Source organism: Nannospalax galili, unplaced genomic scaffold, assembly GCF_000622305.1.
Source record: "Nannospalax galili isolate Female #2095 unplaced genomic scaffold, S.galili_v1.0 scaffold408, whole genome shotgun sequence".
NCBI classification, from domain to species: Eukaryota; Metazoa; Chordata; class Mammalia; order Rodentia; family Spalacidae; genus Nannospalax; species Nannospalax galili.
Window position 1 is genome coordinate 164,864 of NW_008358662.1, and position 25,242 is coordinate 190,105.

General features: G+C 44.5%; 2 protein-coding genes, 1 non-coding gene and 3 pseudogenes across 4 annotated transcripts in view; 4 read left to right on the forward strand and 2 right to left on the reverse strand.

The window, feature by feature from the left end:
- The window catches only part of LOC115068256, a 34,046-nt pseudogene extending 29,919 nt beyond the window's left edge, over positions 1–4,127 (forward strand).
- A 597-nt stretch (positions 4,128–4,724) lies between these two features.
- LOC103724865 lies at positions 4,725–5,465 on the reverse strand (annotated as a pseudogene).
- A 56-nt stretch (positions 5,466–5,521) lies between these two features.
- Positions 5,522–7,320, forward strand: LOC103724867 (annotated as a pseudogene).
- A 1,466-nt stretch (positions 7,321–8,786) lies between these two features.
- On the forward strand, positions 8,787–11,205 carry Sft2d3 (SFT2 domain containing 3). Its single transcript, XM_017795316.2, has one exon. It carries the CDS (start codon positions 8,899–8,901, stop codon positions 9,550–9,552), a length of 654 nt encoding a protein of 217 aa, XP_017650805.1. The 5' UTR covers positions 8,787–8,898; the 3' UTR covers positions 9,553–11,205.
- A 1,396-nt stretch (positions 11,206–12,601) lies between these two features.
- The window catches only part of Wdr33 (WD repeat domain 33), a 130,528-nt gene continuing 117,887 nt past the window's right edge, over positions 12,602–25,242 (reverse strand). For both annotated transcript variants that reach the window (XM_008821997.3, XM_008821998.2), the window contains 4 exons: positions 18,950–19,113; positions 18,762–18,857; positions 16,312–16,527; positions 12,602–13,850 (listed from right to left, as the gene is read on the reverse strand). In XM_008821997.3, the coding sequence (XP_008820219.1) occupies positions 13,621–13,850; positions 16,312–16,527; positions 18,762–18,857; positions 18,950–19,113 (706 nt within the window). In that variant the 3' untranslated portion in view covers positions 12,602–13,620. The remainder of the gene's footprint in view (positions 13,851–16,311; positions 16,528–18,761; positions 18,858–18,949; positions 19,114–25,242) is intronic.
- Positions 24,554–24,659, forward strand: LOC115068259. Its single transcript, XR_003847618.1, has one exon. It is a non-coding gene; the product is annotated as a U6 spliceosomal RNA (small nuclear RNA).

The following is a 25,242-nucleotide window of genomic DNA, read 5'->3' on the forward strand; positions in this document are numbered from 1 at the left end:
GAATCCAGGTCAGCTGGGGCTACAGGGAGACCCTGTCTCAAAAAGACCAAAAAGACAAAAAAATTATACTCAAAGAAAGATTACTTCTTTAACATTTATTGTGTGTATGTGTATATATGTATGTGAATGCACATGTCACAACACATGTGTAGAGGTCCTAGGACAAACCTGCAGGAGTTTGTTCTTTCCTTCCACTGTGTGGGTCCTGGCAATCAAACTCAGGCTTGGCAGGAAGCACCTTTAGCCACTAATCCATCTTGCTGGTCCTCAAAGAAAGATTTTTTTTGTTTTGTTTTGTGTTTTTTGTTTGTTTGTTTGAGACAGGGTCTCCCTGTTAGCTGAAGCTGGCCTGGAACTCCCCATGTAGACCAGGTTGGCCTCAATATCACAGAGATTCACCTGCCTCTGCCTCCTGAGTGCTAGGATTAAAGGCGTGTGCCACCATGCCCAGCTAAAAGAAAGGTTGGAGAGATGGTTCAGTGGTTCAGAGCACTGAACCCGCCCCCCCACCGCCACACACACACTGCCCTCTCTTATCCCCTCCCACTCCATCTGGACGCCCTCTTTCCAACAAGTCCCTCTCCCATTTTCATGTCCTTTTACAAAACCTACTGGGTTTAATGAGGGCTGCTTGGATGAGCAAGGATGTGGGGCTATTTACTGGAGCATGGACAATGGACCAGTGGTTACAGGACTGAAGAAAAATAGTTCTCCCTCTCACAGCAGCCATGAACTGCCTATTACTGCTCCTCTAGGACAGGTGAGACCACATGTGGCCCTCCCACATCCATGCTGGAGGACCAATGGCTCCATCTTGTGCAGGTACCCATAGCTGCAGTGTTATTTACTTGTTTTGGGTATTTTGAGACTGGGTTCCACCATATAAGGCTGGCTTCAAACTAACAGCTGTCCTCCTTCTTCTTCCTCCCAAATTCTAGGACTCCAGGCATGCACCACCATGCCTGGCTTGGTCTGGTTATTTTTATAAGTCTAGCCATAATGGTCATTTACCATTTACTAGGCCTCCTGAGTTCACTTTGTTGGAAGTCTTCACAAGGACTCTCAGACTTTTGTTTTGTGTTTTTTTTTGTTTGTTTCAGAACCTTTTGAGGACAGAAGCCAAACTAAGAACTCAGCACCAGAACTCATCTGCAGTCTTAGATCAGGGCAAATTTCTCTTCTCTAGGCTTCTGCATACCCCAAGGTTATACTGATCCTGCCAAAAGAGCCACTGTTCTAACTGACCTAGAACCATGGAAAAACAGTGAGACAGACTCCAAGCTGGTTATCTCAAAGTAGCTTGGTAAGCACCAAGTCCATCAGTCAGCCTTGGTTAGAAGTGTCTGGCCTTATCTGATTAAATAAGCATCATTCTCCACTGGGGTTCTATGGTAGGCCCTCACCTAGCATGTGAAGACCCTAGGTTCTGTCTTCAACACTAAAAAAAATAAAAGAAATGGGAAGGGAGGAGAGGGGAGGAGAGAAGAGAGGAGAGGGGGAAGACAGGGGAGGGGGGAGAAGAGGAGAGGGGAAGAGAGGAGAAAGGGATGAACTAATGAATGAATTAATTAATTAATTAATTAATGAACTGGGTGTGGTAGTGACACCTCTAACCTCTGTACTGTGGATGCTAAAGCAGGAAGATCAAGGGCAACCAAGGCCACAGAACTTAATCCTCTGAAAAAATGAAACATCATTCTCAAAGACATTCCAGGGCCTGGGAGACCGCTCAGAGTGTAAAGGCTCTTGCCCCACAGTCTGCCCACCTGAGTTCCATCCTTGGGACCCACGTGGTAGAAGGAGAGAACTGACTCCTGCAAGTTGTCCTCCATCTCCACATGTACGCGAGCATGCACACACACACACACACATAACACACACACAAATAAGTGGGAAAAAATTTTAAGCAACATTCCAGGCAATGTTTTCAATTATTTCCCATTTATATAAAGGAAGGTTTACAACAATAAGTTATATTGCTATGAAAATAAGAATTCAGTAAGCATTCTGGGGCTGGGGATGTAGCTCATTTGGTAGAGTGCTTGCCTAGCATGGGCCAAACCTAGGGTACATTCCCAGAATGCATAAAATGTGTGTGGTGGTGCACACTTGTAATATAAGCACTGAGGGAGGTGGAAGCAAGAGGATCTGAAGTTCAGGATTATCCTCAGCTACATAGGCTGTGTTTCTTGAGACCCTGTCTCCAAAAACAAAACAACAAAAACGAGACATAAGTATACACAGTCCATGAACTCCCTTCCCGGGACTCCTGCAGCTTTACAAAGGGGCTTCTCCAGCCCTAGCTGAGCCACCCTGTCCACCTGGCTTCAGTCAGCCACTGAGGATTACTTTGCTTCCCTGGACTTTGGTGAACCCCAGGAATCTCCCTCTAGACCCTGGGGCTCCCACAGTCGGGTATAAGGCCTCTCAGGGTAGTGCGCTCCTGGTCCCACCAGTATACTGGGTGCTCAGGTTCCCTTAGGGAGCCTCCAGGGTAAGAGAGCGTGCTCTGGAGTCCCCAGCCTGGGCGTGGGAAGAAGAAGCGGTTAAACCTTCACCACGACCAACCTTCACCTGAGCTGTGCTCCTACCCCTGTCCCCTGGCCGCCAGATCCCCAAGTCAAAGTCTCCAGCTTTGCAAAACAACCACCAAACATTGATGGCAAGGGCCCACCCTGAACTCAGTGCACGAAGTAGTTGATAGTCCTCATGCTCCAGACCCCAACGACGCCCGATCGCGTTAACAAACATCCTGGATGCACCCTCGGCCAACCGCCAGGGACACTCTGTCTAAGGTGAGCTTGTTTCTCAGTTTTGCCAGGAAGTTTAAGGAGATGGGAGTAGACCTGATTCAAGCAGTTGGCCCAGAACAGCCTGTTGACAACACCCCAGTTGTCACTGGGAACTACTGCTCTCCAGAGCCACTTGTGGCAAGCCAGCACGTGAGTTCACTGGCTCTAGCCCAGTTCTGGGCTCTGCCACTACAAGCCAGGAGCCAAGGTCAGCATGCCTTCCAGGAGTCCACCACCGGGCTTGGTGACAGCCCAAAATGCCCCTGATGGAAACCACATTACCCCCAAATGCACTTTGTTGACAAAAATATTTTATAGTGTATGTTTACTTACATTGTGAACATTGATGTATTATTTGATAATTTCCTACAGACAAAAAAAAAGATGGCATAATGGTGTTTAGTTTAGTTGACTCAATTACAGTTTTGTCAGGAATGAAAATAGAAGACTATTAAAAATAGCTAAAGGTAGGACCAGCTTTGCATTGGCAAGGCCTAAGCTCTGGGATCTGGAGACACTGAGGTGAAGGTGTGGAAGACGTGAGCTGCCTGTGGTGGTGTCCCCGGCAGGCCGAGGCCAGCCTCCAAAGCTGCATCGCAATGCCTGCTGAGGCCTTTGGTACCTGGAGATGTCCTAGCACTGGGAGGAAGCAAGGCCCCCACGCCCTCCCCAAGATCATTTAAGCATCTGGCAGGGGTTCCTGCCAGTGGCTCACTGGCTAGGTCCTGCATGCTAGCCTGAACTCAGGGTGTTTCAGGGTTTGGATTTCAACAGACCACAAAGAAACTGAGAACTTGTCCAAACAATCTGGTGCACAGGTTCATCAAATCAGTTCTGAAACATTTTAAGGCAGAGCCACCTAATAAGACATGATCATAGAATTTATCACAATGAGGTTAAACATTATAGCAAGAATCAAGATAGTCTCCAATTTTACAACATTCAGAAGGTTGCAGAAATGATTTGGGAAGCAGGATAGGATTATTTTCTCTGCTGTGAAACATCATCAGTTTCAATGGTGTGAAATTCAGAAAGGAGTTCTTAAACTCAGAATCTCTGAACTTGAATCCTGCTAAATGCTTCAAGACTGAGATGGAGAATTATATGAAAAAATGGCTCCTTTTATTTAGCTAAAAGGCATTTGATAGAGATGGTAACTTAGTGTGGAAAATGGTATATAACAAAATGTAAGCTGGGCACAATGTGCATTTTGATGTGGGCACTGATTTACCTATTGCAGGGAAAAAAGTATTAAGATTTGGCAAGGAGAAGCTTAAAAAGATTAAACTTTTGGCTTACAATATTAGTGGATGTCTTACTGAGGTAGATGACTGAAGAATGGAAATGAGCTTATGTTGGAAAGAAATGGCCTATATTGTCAATGTGGTGCCTGATAGTGCTTAAAGAATGGAACTGTTCCTCCTCCTCTGCTGGGCTATCAGGTACATTTGCAAATGCACTGGTGGCCCTGGGCCAGGAGTTTGTGGGGCACATTGTCCTCTTGGTGGGATTAGTTTAGTGCTGGCAAAACAAGAAGACAGCTTTCTTCAACCACTTTGCTTTTATTTTTGGTTAACTACAGTTCCATGAGATAATACTGCAGATACGACTTATATCTATCTTTTAAAAGCAAAATCTTTGCATGATAGCACACACCTTTAAATCCAACACTTGGGTGCCAGGCGTGGTGACACACACCTTTGATCCCAGCTCTCGGGAGGCAGAGGCAGGCAGATCTCTTTCAGTTCAAGGCCAGCTTGGTCTACATAGTGAATTCCAGGCCAGTTGGGGCTACAGGAGACCCTGTCTCAAAAAGACCAAAAAAAAATCCAACACTTGGGAGGCAGAGTAAGGTGGATCCTCTGTGAGTTTGAGGCCAGCCTGGTCTACACAGAGTTCCAAGCCAGTCAGTCAAGGCTACATAGTAAGAACCCGTCTAAAAATAAATAAAAGCAAAGTCCTCTTAAATCACCATTCCAGAACCTGAGATAATTGTGCTGTTTTCAACTTTTTTCTTTCTTTCTTTTTTATTAGCAGGTGTCTCATCTGCAGAAAGTAGATCTTCGGCCTTGGTCCTTCTGACCCCAGGGGCCAGTGTGTTCTCAGGACAGCTGCCTTTAACTCTATCTTTTGGATTTTACTTGTGTGTACACCTTGGTAATGTCATTGTACCTGCCTTCAGGCAGCTGGTAGCTAGAGATAGATGGCATGTAATGTGGCTCTTCTTTCTCAAAGGGGAAGAGGCTGGTGTTCCCCTTGATGGCCTCATAGAGCTCTGGGGACTCAAGTTTGTTCCTTGAGGAGAGCTTCCTGCTGGGATTCCAGCATGGCCCTAATGGCATTCCTCTCCATCAGATGCTCTTACTACTTGTATAGTGACCACCTCTTCAGAAGAGCTCTCCACTCACTCTCCTCCAGAGAGAGTGCATCCTGAGGCTGCTGTCTTGATTTATCCAAGAACGTCACAGGAGTAATAAAATCTTCAATGGGAACTAGTTCTTGGTTAGGTTTTCCAGTTTTCGGATCCTTTTTTTTCAAACGATCCTTTACTGCTTGATCGTTTTTAGGACCCACCTTCTTCATCTTTCATAGAGGTCCTCCTCTAATAGGGATGAGCTCCCAGAAGGACAACAATGAAGCCCATTGGTGGGTGTGTCTGATCTGTGTCTGCCAGGTTCACTTGGCAGCCACAGGGTCCTCAGGGTACTCAGTAGTGTACAGCAGCAGCCATGGCTCTCTTTGCCACTCCTGTTTTCAACTCTTCATGCAAGGTAATTACTGAGAGATTGATTTAGTCTATGATTTTTTAGTAAATGCAGATAAGACATCATAAGAAATTGGTTTTGAATCATACCTTGTAAAACTGTGCATCTGTGAAGTCTTCAGATGCTTGGATTTGATTTTAAGGCACTGTGTCTGGTAGGACACGCCCTCTGTTAATACAACTACATTACACACACACACACACACACACACACACACACACACAAAGGGAGTGTCATACTGTATGATGTTCACTGTCCTGGCAGGAATGAAGATCTTCTAAAAACACACTTGTACCCTTCCCTTCGGCTATCAGACTATTGAAAGGATGTACCCCAAGAAATTATAATTTCCCCAGGAATCTCAAGCTGGGAGAAGATAGGCAGAGGGAAAGCCTTTCTCCCAGGAAGAAATTTCAGTTCTGACACAACCTGGGCAGGTGCCTGTGGAGGCCAGAGAGGGTACTGGATTCCCTGGAGCTGGAATAACAACTCTGGTGCTCTGAAAGGGCAATAAGTGCTCCTAACTGCTGAGCCATCTCTCTAACCCTCTGTTACTTCATTTAATAATGTTCAAAAAACACACAAAGACCATTCGGCTAATTCTATAGAAGCGTATGCCCAGTTTTTGCAGTGCTAATGATAACAAACATCAGAAGACTTGGTGCTTTGACTGATTCCTTACCCAGTGAAAAATGGACAGCTGCTTTACAGGCTACTGGTGTATGTAAGCAAGAAGAAAGCCATAAAGCTGTTGGTACATGTCTATAGGATGTGCTGTATCAAAAAGACATGGGTCTCAAAAAGATCCAAAATATGCTTGCTGATGTACCCTGCATGAGGCACAGAGGAACTCCACACAGTGATGATTATATTGAGTTCTTTAATTAGCCAATGGTCAAGAGTAGGCTAGTGCCAGAAAGATCTCTTGACCCTGAGGAGAAGCAGAACAGGGTTTATAAAGCCTAAAACCATAATTACCTCATGCCAGGGGCACAGCTAGAAAGTGTGGTTACACCATACCAGGGGCAGCTCAGTTAACAAAAAAGTTTTCAGTCAACAGTTTTCAGTTAAGTTTCAGTTAGGAAAAACAAGTTTCTCAGACTTGCAGAAACAATGGGCTTCCTGGAGCTGCAGGTCTACGTAGCTAGGTGAGAACATTCTGCCTGGCTGGATCTAAGTTTCCAAGTATTACAAAAACAATGTACTCCCTGAAACTGCCCGCACAGCCTTCATGAGATCATTCTGCCTAGATGGATGTGGTGTTCTCAACTATGTGAAGCTCAAACTAGAGTCGGAACAAAGTGAAGCCAGTATGGACATTTTGGGCAGTTTACTGACATTGCAGTCACAGTTGAGGTTAAGAAGTGGTACACCTGCGAGGTGGATGCCCTCAGACCACGGGTGAAGCCCAAGATCATCAGAAAGGGAACCAAGAAGTTCATCCAGCACCAGTCTGACTGATATATCAAAATTAAGTGAAACTGACGGAAACCCAGAGGTATTGACAACAGGGTGCGGAGAAGATTCAAGGGTCAGATCCTGATGCCCAAGAAAGCACATGCTGCCCAGTGGCTTCCAGAATTTCCTAGTCCATAATGTCAAGGAGCTGGAAGTGCTCCTAATGTGCAACAAATCTTACTCTGCTGAGATAGCACACAATGTATCCTCCAAAAACAGCAAAGCCAAAGCCATTGAAAGAGCAGCACAGCTAGCCATCAGTCACCAATCCCAATGCCAGGCTGTGCAGCAAAGAAAATGAATAGATGTATCACATTCTCCTGTTACTTTTGCAAAAGAAAAAAAAAAAGAAGTGGTATCCACAGGCTCCTCTAGACTTGTAGAGTTAGCAGAGAACATGTGGCTGAGAAAAGAACTGTTTCAATGTTCTTAAGAATTCTTCATCAGGGGCTAGAGAGAGAACTCAGCTGGTAAACTGCTGGCTGTGGAAGCATGAGGCACTGAGTTTGATCCCCAGAAGATACAAAAAGCCATGCCTGATGATGCAGGCCTGTAGTCCCAGGTGGGGACTGGTGGTGTCCTGTGGTTTGCTGGCCAGCTAATTTAGTTGAATCTGCAAGCCCTAGATCTCAGTGAGAGACCTGTCTGAGAAAACAAGGTGGGAATGACACTGGAAGTTGTTCTCTCAGTGCATATGTGTGCTTGTAAACAGTGTGTACACACAAAGAATTCTGCACAGATTTAAATGTAAGCTGTACTGGCAGCTCTAACATGCTAGGCTTGGCTGCCTAGTCCACCTAGTCCAATTAAACAGATAAGTAATACAGGCCAGCTGGGGCTACAAGGAGACCCTGTCTCAAAAAGACCAAAAAAAAAAAAAACCCAAAACAAACACAACAAAAAAAAAACCCACAAAAAACAGACAAGTAATAGTGAAAAGTAGAGAAAGAGTTACTCAGTGTGGCTATATTGGGAAGAAGGAAGACATCCAGTACATCCAGTTACTGACATCCCCCTCCCCGTCTATCTTCTGGGCCCTGATACGAGGTTCAGGTTTAAACAGAGGGCAACAGGCATGCGTAACTAAGCAGACCTGGTCAGCGTGTGGTAGACACACCTCTTTTTAAAAGAACTGGTAACCTGAGAAGGATGAAATGTGTTGACACACAGAAGCATATGATGAAAACTTGTCAAGGACTTTTTATTGATCTGGATTGTGCACTCTTTCCCCAAAATTCTCTCACCAGGTCCAGAGAGGCAGAATTCTCTTTGCTCCATCAGCAATTTTGTGACCTCTGAGAGAGGGAAATGAAGGAGGGAATAGGACATAGTTAATTCTAAGTTAGGCAGGTAGTCTGGAAGGAGGCCCAGACCAGATTCAATTGAGTTTTGACTACTTTCACTTTCATCCAAGATGGCCCACTTCTAGGTCCTCGTCCAAAATCGGCCTTTTTGGTAGCCCTCCCCCATCCCAGGCTCTCTGATGGGAATTTCAAACTTCCCACCCCTGCTTTACCCAATCATGTTTCTACTCTAGCACGAATGAACCATCCAATCCAAAAGGGGAAGGACGTGCCCAAACCTATCCCACCCACCTACACTATACAATATTTTTTTTAACTTTACTTAATTTTTATAATGCTCCAGCTCTGGACCCCTCCTCCCCTTGCGGGGAGTCTGTCTCTGTGTACTGTGTGGAGTATTACTTCACTTTAATAAACCTTGGCTGTGTGGTACGACTCTGAATTTTTCTTGTTAATTCTTTACCTACACCACCCTTCCGCGTAGCCGAACCGCAGCCTCAGAACCAATCCACTTCCGCTCTCGGCTGAGGAACTCCGGAAGTGAGTAGCAGCCTCGCCATCGGCGCCACCTCGCCCAAGATGGCGGACCTCCACCGCCAGCTGCAAGACTACTTGGCGCACGGGAAAGAGGGCAGACCGGCAGACACAGAGCCGCTGCTCACCAAGGGGACAGCAGAAAAGCCCGCGCCTGGGGACGGACCCGCTGGAGCGTGGCTGGGTCTGACGGGCTCGCGATGGACTTGGGCACGGAGCCCCGCGGAGGCAGCGACAGCGGGCCTGGGGTGCATGCCGACCGTGACGCGCGGGCAACGCCTAGCGGCGGGCGGCATATGCCTGCTACTGGCCGCGCTCTGCTTTGCCCTGGCGGCGCTATACGCCCCAGTGCTGCTGCTGCGTGCGCGCAAGTTCGCACTGCTCTGGTCGCTGGGTTCGGTTTTGGCGCTAGCGGGTGGCGCGCTGCTGCGGGGCGGCGCAGCTTGCGGACGCCTCCTGCGCGGAGAGGAGACGCCTTCGCGACCGGCGCTGTGTTACGCGGCCGCGCTGGGCGCCACGCTCTACGCTGCGTTGGGCTTGCGCAGTACGCTTCTCACTGCGCTCGGCGCCTTCGCACAAGTGGCCGCATTGCTCTACGCGTTGATGGACCTGCTGCCCTGGGGCGGCGGCGCTGCGCTGCGTCTAGCTCTGAGCCGCCTGGGCCGTGGTGCCAGCCTGGCCAACACACTTCCGGTGTGACACTCCCGAACAGAAGGAGGCGGAGCTAGCCGGGGACCCGTCGCCGGTTGGTGTCCGCACCGCCACACTCCTCCTTGATCCTCGGGTCGTGCAAAGCCAGGCACCCCCTGGACTGTGCGGGTGGTCAATGAACTTGGGAGCAGCTGTCATGAACTGACCGGTGCACCTGCTCAGAAGATGCTGTTTCCGCGTCCTCGATGGTTCCACCTAGCATGGGCTCTGAAAAGATATTTTGCCGAACTGGTAACATGCTGTGAAACAACTATCGGTAGTTGTTGCACTAACTGGTTTAATGTGCTCAGTTTTAAAAAATGACTGGTTTTCTCAATTAGCTGCTTTTGTTGCCTTTGGCAGATAGTCTTTTTGTCTTTAAAAAAAATGCAGTGGTAACAGATCGAAAGCTTTCGGTTTTGTTGATGCTTACGATTTGGAAATTATTTTGCTCTATTCAGTATAAATACAGGGATTACTAAGCACTAAGTTTACTTAACCACTGGATTTTTGAAAGTTATTAATATAATACAGTCTACCTCCGGTTCCATTCTTCAGCTAAATGGTAAACATGGTGCCTTATAACATTAAAGGAAAATTACTCCTGAAGACTATGGACCAAGAGAGATTTTCTAGACCAAGCAGCCAGATATCCATAATGATGCATGTCAATGTTTGCTAAGGTCTTTGCAGAACTGGGTAAGGAGCCTCTGGAAACAGGAAAATCTACTTGACAACTACCATATTTGACTCACCAGGCTCTCATATTCCTCATTTTATTGCCTGCTTTAAAGGTATTATACAGTTTGATACTAATGCAATGCAAAATGCTTTTCATATATCATGGCTGGTTCCTTCCAGGCTCACTCAGTAGGTGGTTTTGTTTTTGTGTTGCTGGGGCTCATCAGCATTTAAAACTACCTTAATTTATTGCCAGTTTGGGTCCAGTATTCTGATGAGTTGGGAAAACTACATGTTTTGTTAGTAACTACAGACTAGAAAGTGAAGTGTATTTAGAACTTAATAATTTTATAGTATTGCAGTGGGTCTCACATTTGACTGGCACATCAGTTTCTTGAAGAGCCACGTGGCATCAATTCTACAATGTTGGTGGGTGGATCAGCCATTAGTATATTTTTTAAGCTCCCCAGATGTTCATGTCTTCAGCCAAGGTTGAGAACCACTTCTGTGCACTGTTTTGCACATTTTGAAAGTTAAGTGTTTTCCAGGTTAACTGTTTTCCAGGCTGCACTCCACTGTTGCCTTAACTATGTCAGCTAAAGATAAAGCACCGTTGCTTCTTTAGTCCCCATATGTGTTCTTAGGTCAGTGCCCTCAGCCCTGCCCCAGGGTGTGATTCTGCAGTGACCAATACCCCTTCATAGACTTGTAGATACCATCCTCCTTAATATTCCCTAGGAATCATGCCATGTTCCTTGTGGAAAATAGAGCTACCTACCTCAGGAGAGGACATGCTGTTTTCAAGGAGTGATGTACACATTTTTATGTTAACTATTTAAAAATTGTTTCCAACACTCTCAAGAATTCATGGCTTGAAAATACAAGTTTTGTAAAATTGTGAGCACAGTATCTTATATTTTGACAGCAATGTTAAAATGCTATGAGCAATGAATAATGTACAGATTCTGTTTTATAAATGAATTCATTCTCAAGATGCCTGGTTTTTCAAGCTAAAATGTAAAATGTAAATAAAATTCTTTCCACATGAAGAAAAGCCTCTGTAGGGTTTGAGCTCAAGATCCCTTTTAGCTTCCTGTTACTTGATTCTAAGCTCTGACTTTATATACCAGTTGAGTGCAGATACAGAATACCCACCCACAAGCCGGGTATGCTGACACATGCCTTTAATTCCTGCACTTGGGAAGCAGAGGCAGGCACCAAAAGAAAAAAAGAATACTTATACACTTAAAGTCCAGTTTCTAACAGTGTTTATGATGGGGTGCTGTTTTTTTCTCTCTCTCTCTTTCTGTGTGTGTTTGTGTGTGTGTGTGTACACACACAAGTGCAGGTACCCTTGGAGGCCAGGAGAGGGTGTCTGGTCCCCCTGGAGCTGGAGTTACAAGTTTGTGAGCTGCCTGATGTGGGTGCTGGGAACCAAACCCAGGTTCTCTGAAGAGCAGTCCTTGCTCTTTAACTGCTGAGCCACCACTCCAGCGCTGGTATTTTTATTTTTGAGGTAAAATGTTATTTCCTTGAAATCTTCAGGTTCTAAGCACCCAATGATCAACATTTCTTCACAGCCATTTATAGAGAGCTAGGGAATAGATTTCTACATACTGTCCAACTGTGTCAGTATCTCTTTTTTAATAACCAGATGAGCACCACTCTCCAAGTAAGGCTTGTCCAGTGCCAATAAAACGTAATAAGAGATGTTAGCAACCCTAGGACTGCTCTTTCAGTAACAAAAGTTTTTTGGTTTTTTTTTTTTTTTTTTTTTTTGGTCTTTTTGAGACAGGATCTCCAGTAGCCCCATCTGGCCTAGAACTCCCTATATAGGAAACGCTGGCCTTGAACTCACAGAGATCCACCTGCCTCTGTCTCCTGAGTGCTGGGACTGAAGGTATAACAAAAGCTTTAAAAAAAAAAAAAAGCCAGCATAGAAAGGGGTATCTCAAACTGAAATTTGGGCTTTCAATCTGAATTATTTTGTTGTTGATGATTTTTTAAGACTGGGCCTCACGTGTCTAGACTGCCCTAGAACTTAATGAGTAGCTAAGGATGACTTTGGACTTTTGGTCCTCCTGGCCCCAACCTTCCAAGTGCTAGGTTATAGGTGTGTGACAACAGGCCTGGTCTTATCTTTATATATATTTTAAAGAGACTACAAGGTTTATTTTTATTATTCATGTATATTATATGAATGCATGCAACATGTGTGCAGGCATCCATGGAGGCTAGAAGAGTGTTGTATCCCCTGGAGCTGGAGTTATAGGCAGTTATGAAAGACCTGGTGTGGGTGTTTCAAACTGAATTCCAGTCCTCTGTAAGAGCAGTATGTGTTCTTCACTGCTGAGCTATCTCTCCAGACCCTAGCTGCTTTTTTTTTTTTTAAAGCAAGGAATTTGTTATGATGAACTTTCTGGCTTACTATAAATTTGAATTGTCTTCTACCTTAAACACTGAGATTTCCACAGAACTAATATGGAAGAGAAAATTATGTTTTGCAAAATGTAGACACTTTGTTCCATTCCATTTGAACTTAGATAATTGTAAAGTGCATGTGGTTAACTTCTGGTTTACACCAAGTTCCTTTCCTAATCAAAACAAGACAATTCAAATCTAAACTGATTACTAGGTGGTACACTCAAGGGATAGAGCCTCTAGTTAAACAGCCTGAATATTCAAGTTTTTCTTCAGCAATGTAATAGTCCACCTGGTAGACCATGTTTGAGGTTTTGAGCCTGCTGGGACCTACATTAGAGCCATTTAAAATAATCCTCCTTGTATAACAAAAATAGTGTGACAATGGATAGATGAGAATTTGTTGAAAAACACAAAGTTGACAAATGAAGTTTGTTAAGATGACTTAGCAGCCCCCATCAAGTCTGTTTATGAATAGCAACAGTAACCATGCACCCCTCAGTAGATCAGATGCAATGGAAACCAAGGGTTTCCTTAAGGCAAGCACTTCACAACTAGTTGTTTTCTATTAATTCTTGAGTAAATCACATTCTGTATTCATACAAAAACAATGTTTTTCTCTGACAAACTGTACATATAGAAATAAATTTCCAATTGGACATGAATTTGAACTGTGGAGGTGCTCATGTCTCATGACACTAAAAAAAAAGAATTCCAGCTTTTATCTTCACAAACAACATGGGAGAGTTAGGGCAATGTGGGTGGACAAGACAAAACAAGGCCAGCTACTCTGGGTGGCTGGCAGCAGTCTCTTCATCTTGAAGACCTCATTAGGCTCCTGGGACTCAGCTGCCCCAGAAGAAGCATTTGGGGCTAGAATGGTGAAGGCTTTTTTTCTGCTTCACTTGGTAAGTCCACAAGAACTCTTAAATACTGTCCAGAGGCCTAGGGCTACAGAGCCCCTACCTCCTACTTCTACCGACCCCTCCCACCGCCCCTTGAAGTGCCTCGCCTTGGTGGGCCAGAGTTCATGTTACTACCTCTACCCCAGTTACTGCCACTCCGACCCCCTCGAGAAGGTGTGCTGCTGCCTGATGGGCCCCCAAAGGGTTCATCTCTGTGGTATCCATCATGATGGTCCCCATCCAAGGAACTGGAACGCCCAGATTTTGGTACTCTCTGGGAAGGTCCTGGACCCCCTCGGCCTGAAATGAAACATTGAACAGATAACTCTGTATCAGATTCAGCAACTCCTGGTACAAACTTTTACTAACTCTGATAACAGTGGGCCACTAGGATGTCCTAAGGAGATGGTCAGTGGTATTCAGAGCACTAAAGCAGGCTCCTCCACCCCTTTCTGACTTTACTCACATCCTAGCTCATGGCCTCAGTCCTCAGCATCTATGAGGCTATGTGACCCAGGGCTGTTTGACAGAAGACAGGAAGCCAATAGATAAACACTGAGAACCCCCAGGAAACCTCCACCACAATGGATCAAACTACAGGAAGCTGTTTTTGCTCTCCTGTGCTACCAAAGTATTTTAAAGGAGATTTCAAAAGCAGTGACTTTAGAAGCAACTAAGATACAGAGACTGCTGCGGATGTTAGTAGCAGGGGCTCCGGGTGAGATGGGTGTTTGTGGCACTGTGGCAGGGGCTCTGGCTGAGATGGGTGTCTGTGGCACTGTGGCAGGGGCTCTGGCTGAGATGGGTGTGACACTGTGGCAGGGGCTCTGGCTAAGATGGGTGTTTGTGGCTCTGTGGCTTCCTTTTACATATTTTAGTGACATGAAATATTCTCAAAGAATAAAAACAGTGGCTTTCAGGAACTTATTTGTTTCAGACTTAAATACACAAATATTTAGGTATCAGTAAAATTTACTTTTAAAACCTTTTTCTTGGGTCAGTGAGATGGCTCAGTGGGTGAAGGGGCTTGCCACCAAACTTGATGACCTGAGTTCTAACTGCAGGGCCCAAATGATGGAAGGAGAGAATTGACTCCCAAAAGTTGCCCCTGACCTCCCACATGTGCAACATGGGCACCAACAAACCTTTAAAAAAAAAAAAAAGCCCCTGGGAGAGGGGAGAATCAGTTTTCCTCAGTGGTGTGCCCCATAGTAGGTTGCCCATGCTCCAGTGCATGGTGCACTATACTGTGTATATATGGATAGCACTAATTGGACTCAGTGAGCTATTAAAAAAAAAAAAAAGAATACATGAAGTTGGGAGGGGGGAGTAGGTCTGAGAAGAGTTGATCTAAATACATTGTATTAATATACAAAATTACCAAAAATAAATTTAAAAAGTTTTTTAAACCAACATTTTCTTGGGCTGAAGATGGAGCTCAATGGTGCAGTGCTTTGCCTAGAGTGTGTGAGGCCCTGGATTTGATCCTAGCACTGCAAAATAAATGAAGACATAAATAAAACTTTTTCTTGTGAAATGATGGGGTTTGGTTTCACCTCCCACAGCATGTTCTCCCAACAACTACAAAACTCCATGTTGCTTTATTGTTTGAATGGAAGTTGAATCTAATGGAGATGAAGAGCTTAGAGGAGCTACCCAAATAATAACTTTGTCTTCTTATCTTTTTTAAAAAAATTATTTTTATTTTATGTCTGTGAGTGCTTTGACTGCATATAAGTGCACCCATGTCATGCAATGCCCTCAGGAGTCAGAAGAGGGCATCGGATCCCCTGGAGTAACATACAGTTGTTAGATGCTATTTGCATACTGGGAACCAGACCCCAGGTCCTCTGCAAGAGCAGACAGTGCTCTTAACCACTGAGCCATCTCTCAAGCCCCCTTGGCTTCTTATCTTACAAAGTATCTTAGATCAGCCTATAGTTGCCTGAACAAAGCTGTCAGCTAGTCCTCAGTTTTCATACTGGTATATCCTATACCTATGAACTCATCCAGGCCACAGCATACTGGCTGGTAACAATGTGTTTATCTGGAGGGAGGCTGGGAGGGAGCCTTCATTTCTAGAAGGACTACACACAAGACAAGTGAACGTAGGGAATTACACACAAGATGAGACACCCAGCAGTTTTCTTTCCAAAGCATACCACAAAGACCCCTGCCTGGCCCAGCCTAAGGTGAGACCTGTAAATAGCAGTGGCTGCTATACCTGGCTGGAAGTACCATGTTAAAATAAAGACCCCAAAGCTCTAAGGTATAGAGATAATCCCTCTGTCTCCCAGGAAATATCCACTTGGCAGACTATAAGCCAATGTCTTGTGACTCAGCACAAGTAATATTCCCTCTAGATCCTGGCTGAAAAGTGTGGTACAGAAGCTAGGAAAGGATAATTCTCCCTCCCTAAGAGGACACCCTGGAGGGTTCCAAGCAGCCAGTGAGGACACAGGGGCAGGACCAGGAGTCTCTTAGTTAGCAAACAAGGCAGAGTACTGGGACGCCTTGGCTAAGGGCCAGGTAGAAACTGAACAAACCAGAGCCTCTCAGAAGCAACTGAACATTCTGCAGAGGAAGCCTGCAGCCACTGGGCACCAGCTCCATCCAGCTGTGCCAAAGACCCAAACTGCATTCAAATGAAATATGGGAGCCTTGAGAGAGACTTTGAGGCAGAATGGAGATAGCCTGGGTGCTCCAGCAAGGTACATGCAACAGTCATCAATAAGGCCCCTTCTTCTTGCCTTCTTCTTACCTTTGTTTCCTCGGTCCTCAGATGGGCCCCCTTGGGCCTCCATTTCTCTGTGTTCAGAAGTGCCTGACCCATCATGCCAGGGGCGCTTTCGGGGTGGTAAGGAAGCCATGTCCATGCCTTGGAGAGAAGAGGAGCGTTCTCTGCTGGCTGGGGAATGGCCATCATGAGAAGGATGATCAGAGCGAGGAGCATCACGAAAATGTTCGTGGCCTGGTCCTGAAATGAGAATCAAAGGTCCACGTTGTTAAGGAACTGATTGTGTCACCTCAGTAAAACAGTGTAGCCCAGAGCAACTGGAATGATGCCACTTAGCATGCACAGTAACCCAAGACCACAGTAGGTTCATGCAGGAAATGTCTAGTAACAGGCCAGATGTGAGTTACATTGTGGATGTGAAAGAAAGGAAGGTCTGGAATATGAGGAGGCAGGTGTACCCAAAAGTGGTTCTCAATTATTTTAGACTCGGGTTATCTTCACCATCTTAAAAATGTTTGAGGAAGCAGCTTAAGAGATGGCTCTTGCTGTGCTTGTGTGCAAATGTGAGGACTGGAGTTCAGATCCTTGGCACTCACATAAAAGCTGGATGGGCACAGCAGCCTATATGTAATCCCAGCACACCCAAGGCAGGGATTTGGATCCCTGAGGACAAGCTGGCTGGCTAGACTAGCTAAATCATCAGACTTCAGGTTCGAGTGTGAGACAATGCCTCAACATCATTGAGGAGATTGACCTCTGGCTTCCACGCACACGCACAGAAGCATGTGCACATGCCCACATGTGTGTATACATAGACAAACATTCATATCATATACATACACATGCAAAACAAAATAACTGAGGCCTCAAAAGGCCAATAACAAAAAAAAACCACATCTGTTTATGGTATCATTATGAGAAAGAAAACTTTAATTCTTTTATCATTATTTTCTGAACAGATGGAAATTTAGTAAAAATAGTATTTGTGTGTTTGTGTACATGTTCATGTTTGTGTGTGTGTGTGTGTAGGGGTGTGTGCTAGATAAGCTTTAGTTGTCAACTTGATAAACATGGGAGGAGGGAACCTCAACTGAGGAATTTCTTCTACTGGACTGGGCTGTGGCCATGTCTGAGGGGCACTTTCTTGATTGTTGAGTGAGAGGGGGAGGACCTGGCTCACTGTGGGTGGTGCCACCCCTGGGCAGGTAGTCCTGTGTTGTATAAGAAAGCAGGCTGAGTACAGGCCAGAGGAGCAAGCTGGTAAGCAGAGTTCTTCCATGGCCTGTGCTCCAGGTTCCTGCCTTAAGTTCAAGCCTTGGCTTTCACTGATGATGGGCTGTGAGCTGTAAGTCAAAAAATCCCTTTCCTCCCCAAGCTGGTTTTGGTCAGTTTTTTTATTGCCACAATAAAGAACCAAACTAAGACAAGGTGAAAGTCAATATCAGGTGTGCTCCTCAACTGCTTCACACCTCAATTGTTTTTTAATATTTTATTTATTATTTTTATTTTATGTGTATGAGTGTACTGCCTGCATGTATGTGAGTGCACCCGTATCATGCAGTGCCACTGAGACCAGAAGAGGGCTTCGGATTCGACTGGAACTGGAGTTAAAGACAGTTTGTAGCCACCATGTCGGTGCTGGGAATCAAACCCGAGTCCTCTGCAAGAGCAGTCAGTACTCTTAACCGCTGAGCCATCTCTCCAGTTCCTAATTTTTTTTTTATTTATTATTTTTATTTTATGTGTATGAGTGTTATGCCTGTATGTAGGTAAGTGCACCAGTGTCATGGTTGGATCCCCTGGAACTGGAGTTACAGACAGTTGTAAGCTGCCATGTGGGTGCTGGGATTCGAACACAGGTCGTCTGCAAGAACAGTCAGTGTTCTTAATTGGTTAGCCATCTCTCCAGCCCCTAATTTTTTTTTTTTTTTTTTTTTTTTTTAATGTGTATGAATCTTTTGCCTGTATGGAAGTGCACTCATTCATGTAGTGCCCATGGAGGCCAGAAGAGGCCATCAGATCCCATAGAACTGGAGTTATAAATGCCATATGAGTGCTGGGAACCTAACCCAGGTCCAAGGTCTTCACTGACCCTGGAGCTCACCAGTTCAGCTAGACTGGTTTGCCAGTTAGCTCCAGGGATCCTCCTATCTCTGCCTTCCCAGTGTGGGATTACAGGTGCCACTGCCACACATGGCTGAGGATTTGAACCCAGGTTCCCATTCTTACATGGCAAACATATTACTGAATCATCTTCCTTACCCAGGAGTGGTATTACTTTATACTTAACACAAATCCCTTTTACTGTCTTACCTAAGAGAAAAATGCTAGATACTCCCACCTGTTTCTGTATTCTAGATGATTAAACACTGAAGCAGACGGGAAGACAACCAATCTCCATGGAAGCAAGTTAGAAAAGACAGGACCTAAAGGTGGGCCCTACTCTGTGACAACAAGCATGTCTCCTTCCTTACCTGGCTCTCGATTTCCATCCCATGAGTCTGGCTTCCGTCCTCCTTCAAAGCGAGGGAATTCATCAGGGGTGGGGAGTAAGCACTTTCTGGATCCTCCTACACAGCAAAGCAAACAAAACACTCACAGGCCGCCCATGTGTGCTCATGGCTGCATGTCCCTCAGCCCAGCTGTTCTTAACACTGCTCACCTCGAGGGGTACCTCGGCCTCGCCCTCTGAGATCTCGTCCTCGGGCTGCTTCATCAGAAGCATCAAAAACCTCCTCTGGACCAAAGTCATCAGGACCAGGAAAGCTGTCCCGTCCTCTCAGGGGAGCACGGCCTTCGTGTCTTGGGGGAGCTCCTCTTCTAAAGCTGCAAAAACAAGACAGTGTCCACCTCCTGGAATACATGGCCCTTCATATGGAGAGAACATGACAGGAGATGCTTAAGGTACAATGTTAATGGAGAGAAAAATCAAAATGATGTTTTTTAAACTATCTACAGTATTAATAATAGAGGCCAAAACAGGTTATTTATGCTTACAGGAACAGTCAGAGAGTAAGCATGTCACATGAGGGCTTTTCATTATTTCTATGTATTATTTTGTTTCATATCTTCCTCACATTCACCATCTAGACTTGATACCTTTAAGTCACTAAAATCTAGAAAGCTGATACCACTTACTAAAGATACACTGGAAGTAAGAGTTGTGGTTTTAAATTCAGCCAATCTTGACATTCACAGCCCAACCCAGTCTCTTTACCACTGCTTCTAAAATACTTTTTATTATCAACTACTTCTTATGGTTGTGGACACGGTGGTTTTGGTTTTGGGTCAGGGTTTCACTATACAGCCCAAGCTGGCCTTGAGCTAGAGATCTTCCTAGCTCAATCTCCTGAGGATGGGGATCACAAGCCTGTGTCACTGCACCTGACTCATCTATATTTTTATAATGAACATTTTTTACATGAGGACATGAGGGTAGAGCCTGGAAAATGAGATTAGGAGGGAGAAACACACAAAAAAAGTGTGCTCGACTCCCTCCACCGCTACCAACTCTCCAACACAAAAGCCTGCAACTGAAGAAGGCCCTCACCCGAATCCAATCCTGGTGGGCTCTGCTCTGGACTTTCAAGCTCCATAACTACAGAAAATAAAGTCCCGTTTTCAAGTCACCCAATCCTGCTTTGTTTGTTCGTTCATTTGTTTTCTGGAGATAGGGTCTCACTTTGTAGCCCTGGCTGGCCTGGAACTTACTATGTAGACAGGCTGGCTTTGAACTCACTGAGCTCTACCTGCCTCTGCCTCGAGTGCTGGGATCAAAGGCATTTATTACCATCCCTTTACTCTTCAATCCCTTCCTTCTGCAATTAACCATGACCACTCAAGGTCCTAAGGAGACAACAGGAAGTTGATAAGCGTGTAGGAAATATAGGCAATAAACAAGTAAATATAGCCAGGCATAGTGGTGCATACCTGTAGTTTCAGCACATGGGAGGTAGAGGCAAGGGGATCAGGAGTTCAAGACCAAGTCTTGGCTACATAGCAAATTTGAGGCAAACCTGGGATATATGAAATATACCAAAAAAAAAATCTAAACAAGAAATACATACAGTCCTCCTGTATACACAACTCTGGATTCAACTAATCAAAGGAAAAAAAAATTTAATTCTTGTCTATGGGGCTGGAAAAATGGCTCAGGAGTTGAGAGCACTAGCTAAACTCGCAGACAACCCAAGTTTCCAGCACTCACGTGGTGGCTCACAACTGTCCATAACTCTGGTTCTAGAGATCCAATGCCTTCTGGCCTCTGCTGGGCATCATACATGCATGCATACAGGCAAAAAAAAACCACATAAACAAAAAATCGTCTGGGCTGTTTAAGATAGCTTAGCAGGTGAAGATACTTGCTGCCAAACCTGAAGGACAACCTGAGCTTGATTCCCAGGCTCCTAGTGGTAGAAGGAAAGATTAGACTCTTGCAACTTGTCTTCTGAGCTCCATATATAAATTGTGGGGACATGTACACTCCTCCCCACAAAATAAATGTAATAAATTTATTTTATTTGTCTTAAGTCAGATGTAGTACCACATGCCTATAACCCTAGCTAGCTATGAGGTTGAGGCAAGAGAACCATGAGTTTAGGACAAGCCTACAGTACAGAGCAAGACCTTATGTCTTAGTTTGTTTCTCAATTGCTGTGACAAAACACTCTGACCACTACCAACTTGGGGAAGAAAGGGTTTATTTGTCTTACATCTCCCAGGTCATAGTTCATCAGGGAGCCCAAGGTAGGAACTCAGGGCAGGAACCTGGAGGCAGGAGCTGGAGCACAGGCCATGGAAGAACGCTGCTTACTGGCTTGCTTCCCTGGCCCCTGCTCAGCCTTCTTTCTTATGCAGCACAGGCCAAACTTCCCAGGGGTGGCACCACCCACAGTGGGCTGGGCCCTCCCACATCACTCAACAATCAAGAAGATGCCCCATGGACATGGCCACAGGCCAGTCCAATGAAGGCAATTCCCCAATTGAGGCCCTCTCAACCCAGGTGAGTCAAGTTGACACTAAAGCTGTCCAGTACACCTTGTCTATATATTTTTTTAAAAAATCATCTGTAATGAATTTCCTTTTTAAAAAACTGATGTGTATGCAAAAGGCCACAAATGGCCAAAATGCAAAAAATAAGTCTGCAGAATGTGAATCCTTGGACAGGAGTCCTGTATTGAGGTCCACCCAACCAGGGCTCAGGGACCATTGCGAAAAAGGGGGCAGAAAGATTCTAAGAGCCAGGGAGGAGGTACATGACCATACAGGCACCTGGGACCTTCTCATACAAAGCTATTGCAATGGTGTCAGCATGCACAAGACCCATGCAAACTTAGGCAGATAAAAACCAAGCACAGAACTGTGGAAATGAACAGCAAGCCCCAATTTTAGTTGAAAAATTATTGGCAGCTGATTACTACTCGATGAGGAAGAGCTGATCTTCTTGAAGGGAGGGACTAGATAAGCTGACTAAACCCCAGTGGACGAACCTGCACCGAGGGACATCTGAGGACACTAACTTTATATAACAACCCTTAACACAAATGACAGAATGTATGAGCTCCAGTGGGGGGCAGCTACAAGAGGGTGCCAAAGGGGAAGAGGGAAGGAGGTATAAAGATGATTTTCTGTATGAAATACATAAAAATTTTAAATTTAAAAAAAACTGATGTGCATGGGTGTGTGAATGCAGGCACACAAATGCCACAGCATGCATGTAGAGGTCAGGGGTACTTCAGAAGTGTGGAAAGTGCTTTTCCTACTGAGTCATCTTCCCAGCCCTGTATTAAACATTTTATATAGACTTTTGTTCTTTGTCATTATTTCCTAAACAGTACAATATAATTACTTCTGGGAGTTGGGGTGGTGGCTCAGTTGTTAAAGGGCTTGGCACAAATAATGAAGACCTCAATTTCGATCTCCAACACCCATGCAAAAAGCTGGGCACAGCAGCATGTGTCTATAATCTTGGCACTGGGGAGGCAGAGACAGGCTCATCGGCCAGGCAGCCTAACTGAACTGGTAAGATCCAGGTTCAGAAAGAGACCCTGTCTCAAAAACCCCTGATTGAAGAAGTCAGCCTCTGGCCTCCACATGCACAAGCACCCACGTATACGGAGCATATAACCACATGAATGCATACATACACCACAGATATATGTTCACACACAAAATAACTCCTTATATACATTTACATGTACTGGGTACTGCAGTCATATAAAGCTGATTTTAAAAACACACAGAAGTGCACACATTATACACAAACTCTATGCCACTTTGTACAAGGAACTTAACCATTTGCTTAAGGACTTTGTTATATAGAAAGGTCCTCTGAAACCAGTGCTCCTTGGATACCAAGGATGACTATGTATTGCTTAATATAAGATGGTGCTAAGTAATATAAAGAAGTACAAAGCTAGCCAGGAGAGCTCTAACAACCATAAGCCATAAATATCTGCAAGAATATGCCCCAGGTGGAGGAAAAAGCAAGCACAGAGAGTAAAGTGTGTCTGAATAGTGGCACAAATCTGTGACAACACAAGAGTGTAGGTGGCAGATCTGTCATAGGAAGACAAAATATAATATAAATCAAGACACAACAAAATGTGAAGTTTGTGGAGCTGGAGAAATGGTTCCATGTTTAAGAGCACTGGCTGCTCTTGCTCAGTTCCTAGCACCCACATGGTACCTAATGACCATCTGTAACTCCAGTTCCAAGGGAATCCGATGCCCTCTTCTGACCTCCATGGGTACTACACAACAGGGCTGCACTTATACACATGTAGGCAATACATTCATACACATAAAATAATAAACTTTTTTTGAAAGTGAAGTTTGCACAAAATGCAGATCCAAGAAATAATGAACATTGTGAAGATGCTAAGGTCTTATACACTTCAAGAGGAATATTTAGATATTAAAAAAGGACTTAAGAAAACTGAAGGAGGTTGGGTCAGCAGTTAAAAGTGTATACTATTGCAGAAACACAGATAACTTAAAATGTTTTTCTTAAAAAAGAAAAAAATTGGAGGCTTTTAAAATCTTTTTGTTTCATCCCTATGAAAGCTGCTTTCTTCTGCTCCTTTACCCGTTGGCCACATTACCAGTCATTCTTTTAACACAGTCCCAGAAAGAGAAGGCTAGCCCTGACCTCTACCACCTACTGGCAACAGTAGTTGAGAAATGTAATGAGAAGACAAAGGATGAATGTCTGAGGGGCAGTCAAGTAGGAGGAATGCTGGGGCTAAGGCCATAAGCTTAGCACTCACTCCTGTGCCTTGGAAGGCTGGATCTGGCTTTGCTTCTCAGTCTTTTCCCTCACCTAGAGTATGCTGACAGTAGCACCTAGCTTACAGACTCCTAGTTATCAAAGGCATTGGCAGAATCTGGCATAAAACAATTACCATCATCATTGGTATGCTCAATCTCATTTGAGATTACACCAATTCCAATTTTTCTTCCTGTATTCTTTCTGTATTGCCTCTATTCCTTTTATACCCAAACCAAGTTGGGAATTCAAGCCTGACCCAAGTATAAGAAGATTATGTTTATTTCGATCTGACTTTGTTAAGATCTTTAGGTAACTACATAAAACAAGAACCTATTTTACAAGCCCTTTATTTTCAATCAAGGTATCTTGCTCAGACTTTATCATCTAATGAAGGGGAACAAGACATTCTAAATTAGACCCAAGACATCCGCCAAGCATACAGATTCTCTCATCTCTTTAAAATAACTCAGAAAAATCAGCCAGATGTAGTAGGACACCTTTATCTGGGCACTTTGGAGGCAGAGGCAGGAGGAATGGGAATTCAAGGACTGTCTCACAACAAAAACAGCTTAAAAGTAAGCAAAAAGTCTCAACTGCAAAGATAAAAAGAACTACATGGGGCTAGAGAGATGGCTCAGCAGTAAAGAATACTGACTGTTCTTGTAGAAGACTCAGGTTTGAATCCCAGCACCCACATGGCAGCTAACAACAGTCCATAATTCCAGTTCCAGAGGATCCGATGGCCTCTTCTATACTCTGTAGGGATTGCACGACATGGGTGCACTTACCTACATGCAGGCAATACACACATACACATAAAATAAAAATAATAAAATATTTTTTTAAAAAAAGAACTACATATAGCATAACTTTAAAGTCCAAACATAAAACTCAGAGGCTTGGGCTAAATCAGTGCAGTACTCTCCTCTAGTAAAAGGAAAGACACCTCTGTTATGAAGACAGGGAAAATGCAAAGCATCCACAGAACAGTTTCCCATGCTTGTCTGGCAGCACATACACAAAAACTAGAATGATACAGAGAAGATTAGCATGGCCCCTGTGCAAGAATAACACAAAAATTCATGAAGTGTTTTGTATTTTTCTTCCTAGGACACCCTCATCATTATCACTTTATTATTAATTTTTGGTCCTTGCCTCCTCCACCGCATTACAGGTTTGTATCCCAATGCACTGAAACTATTCAATTACAGATGTCTTGCAAATGTCCTGCCTACCAGAATTTTATCACAGCCATCTGGATCAACACCAGGAGCCTACTCCATAAAAGTCCTCCTCCAGGATGGACATTTCCCAGAGCCCTTCCTCAACCCAGCAGGAAGCACCCAGAGAAGTTGATGCCCCAATCCTTGACAGCAGACAGCAGTCAGTGTAGACAACTAAGAGGGAGGACTGAGAGAGAGTGAGATGGGCTATAGAAAGAGGGAAAGTGAGAGCATGTCCCCTAAGATGGCAACTTATTCCTCAGGAACATTGCAGTTGAGAGTAGTGGGAAGAGTCCACTCAAAAGTAAGTACCCATCCATGTTTGTTGCTGCTTTTTTCACAATAGCTTAGAGATGGAAGCAACCTAGGTATCCCTCAATTGATGAGTGGATAATGAAAATGTGGTTCATATATACGATGGAGTTTTACTCAGCAGTAAAGAAAGATGAAATCATGAAATCT

Coding starts and splice junctions, on each gene's coding strand:
- Sft2d3 (XM_017795316.2), top strand. CDS start 8,899: ATGGCGGACCTCCACCGCCAGCTGCAAGACTACTTGGCGCACGGGAAA.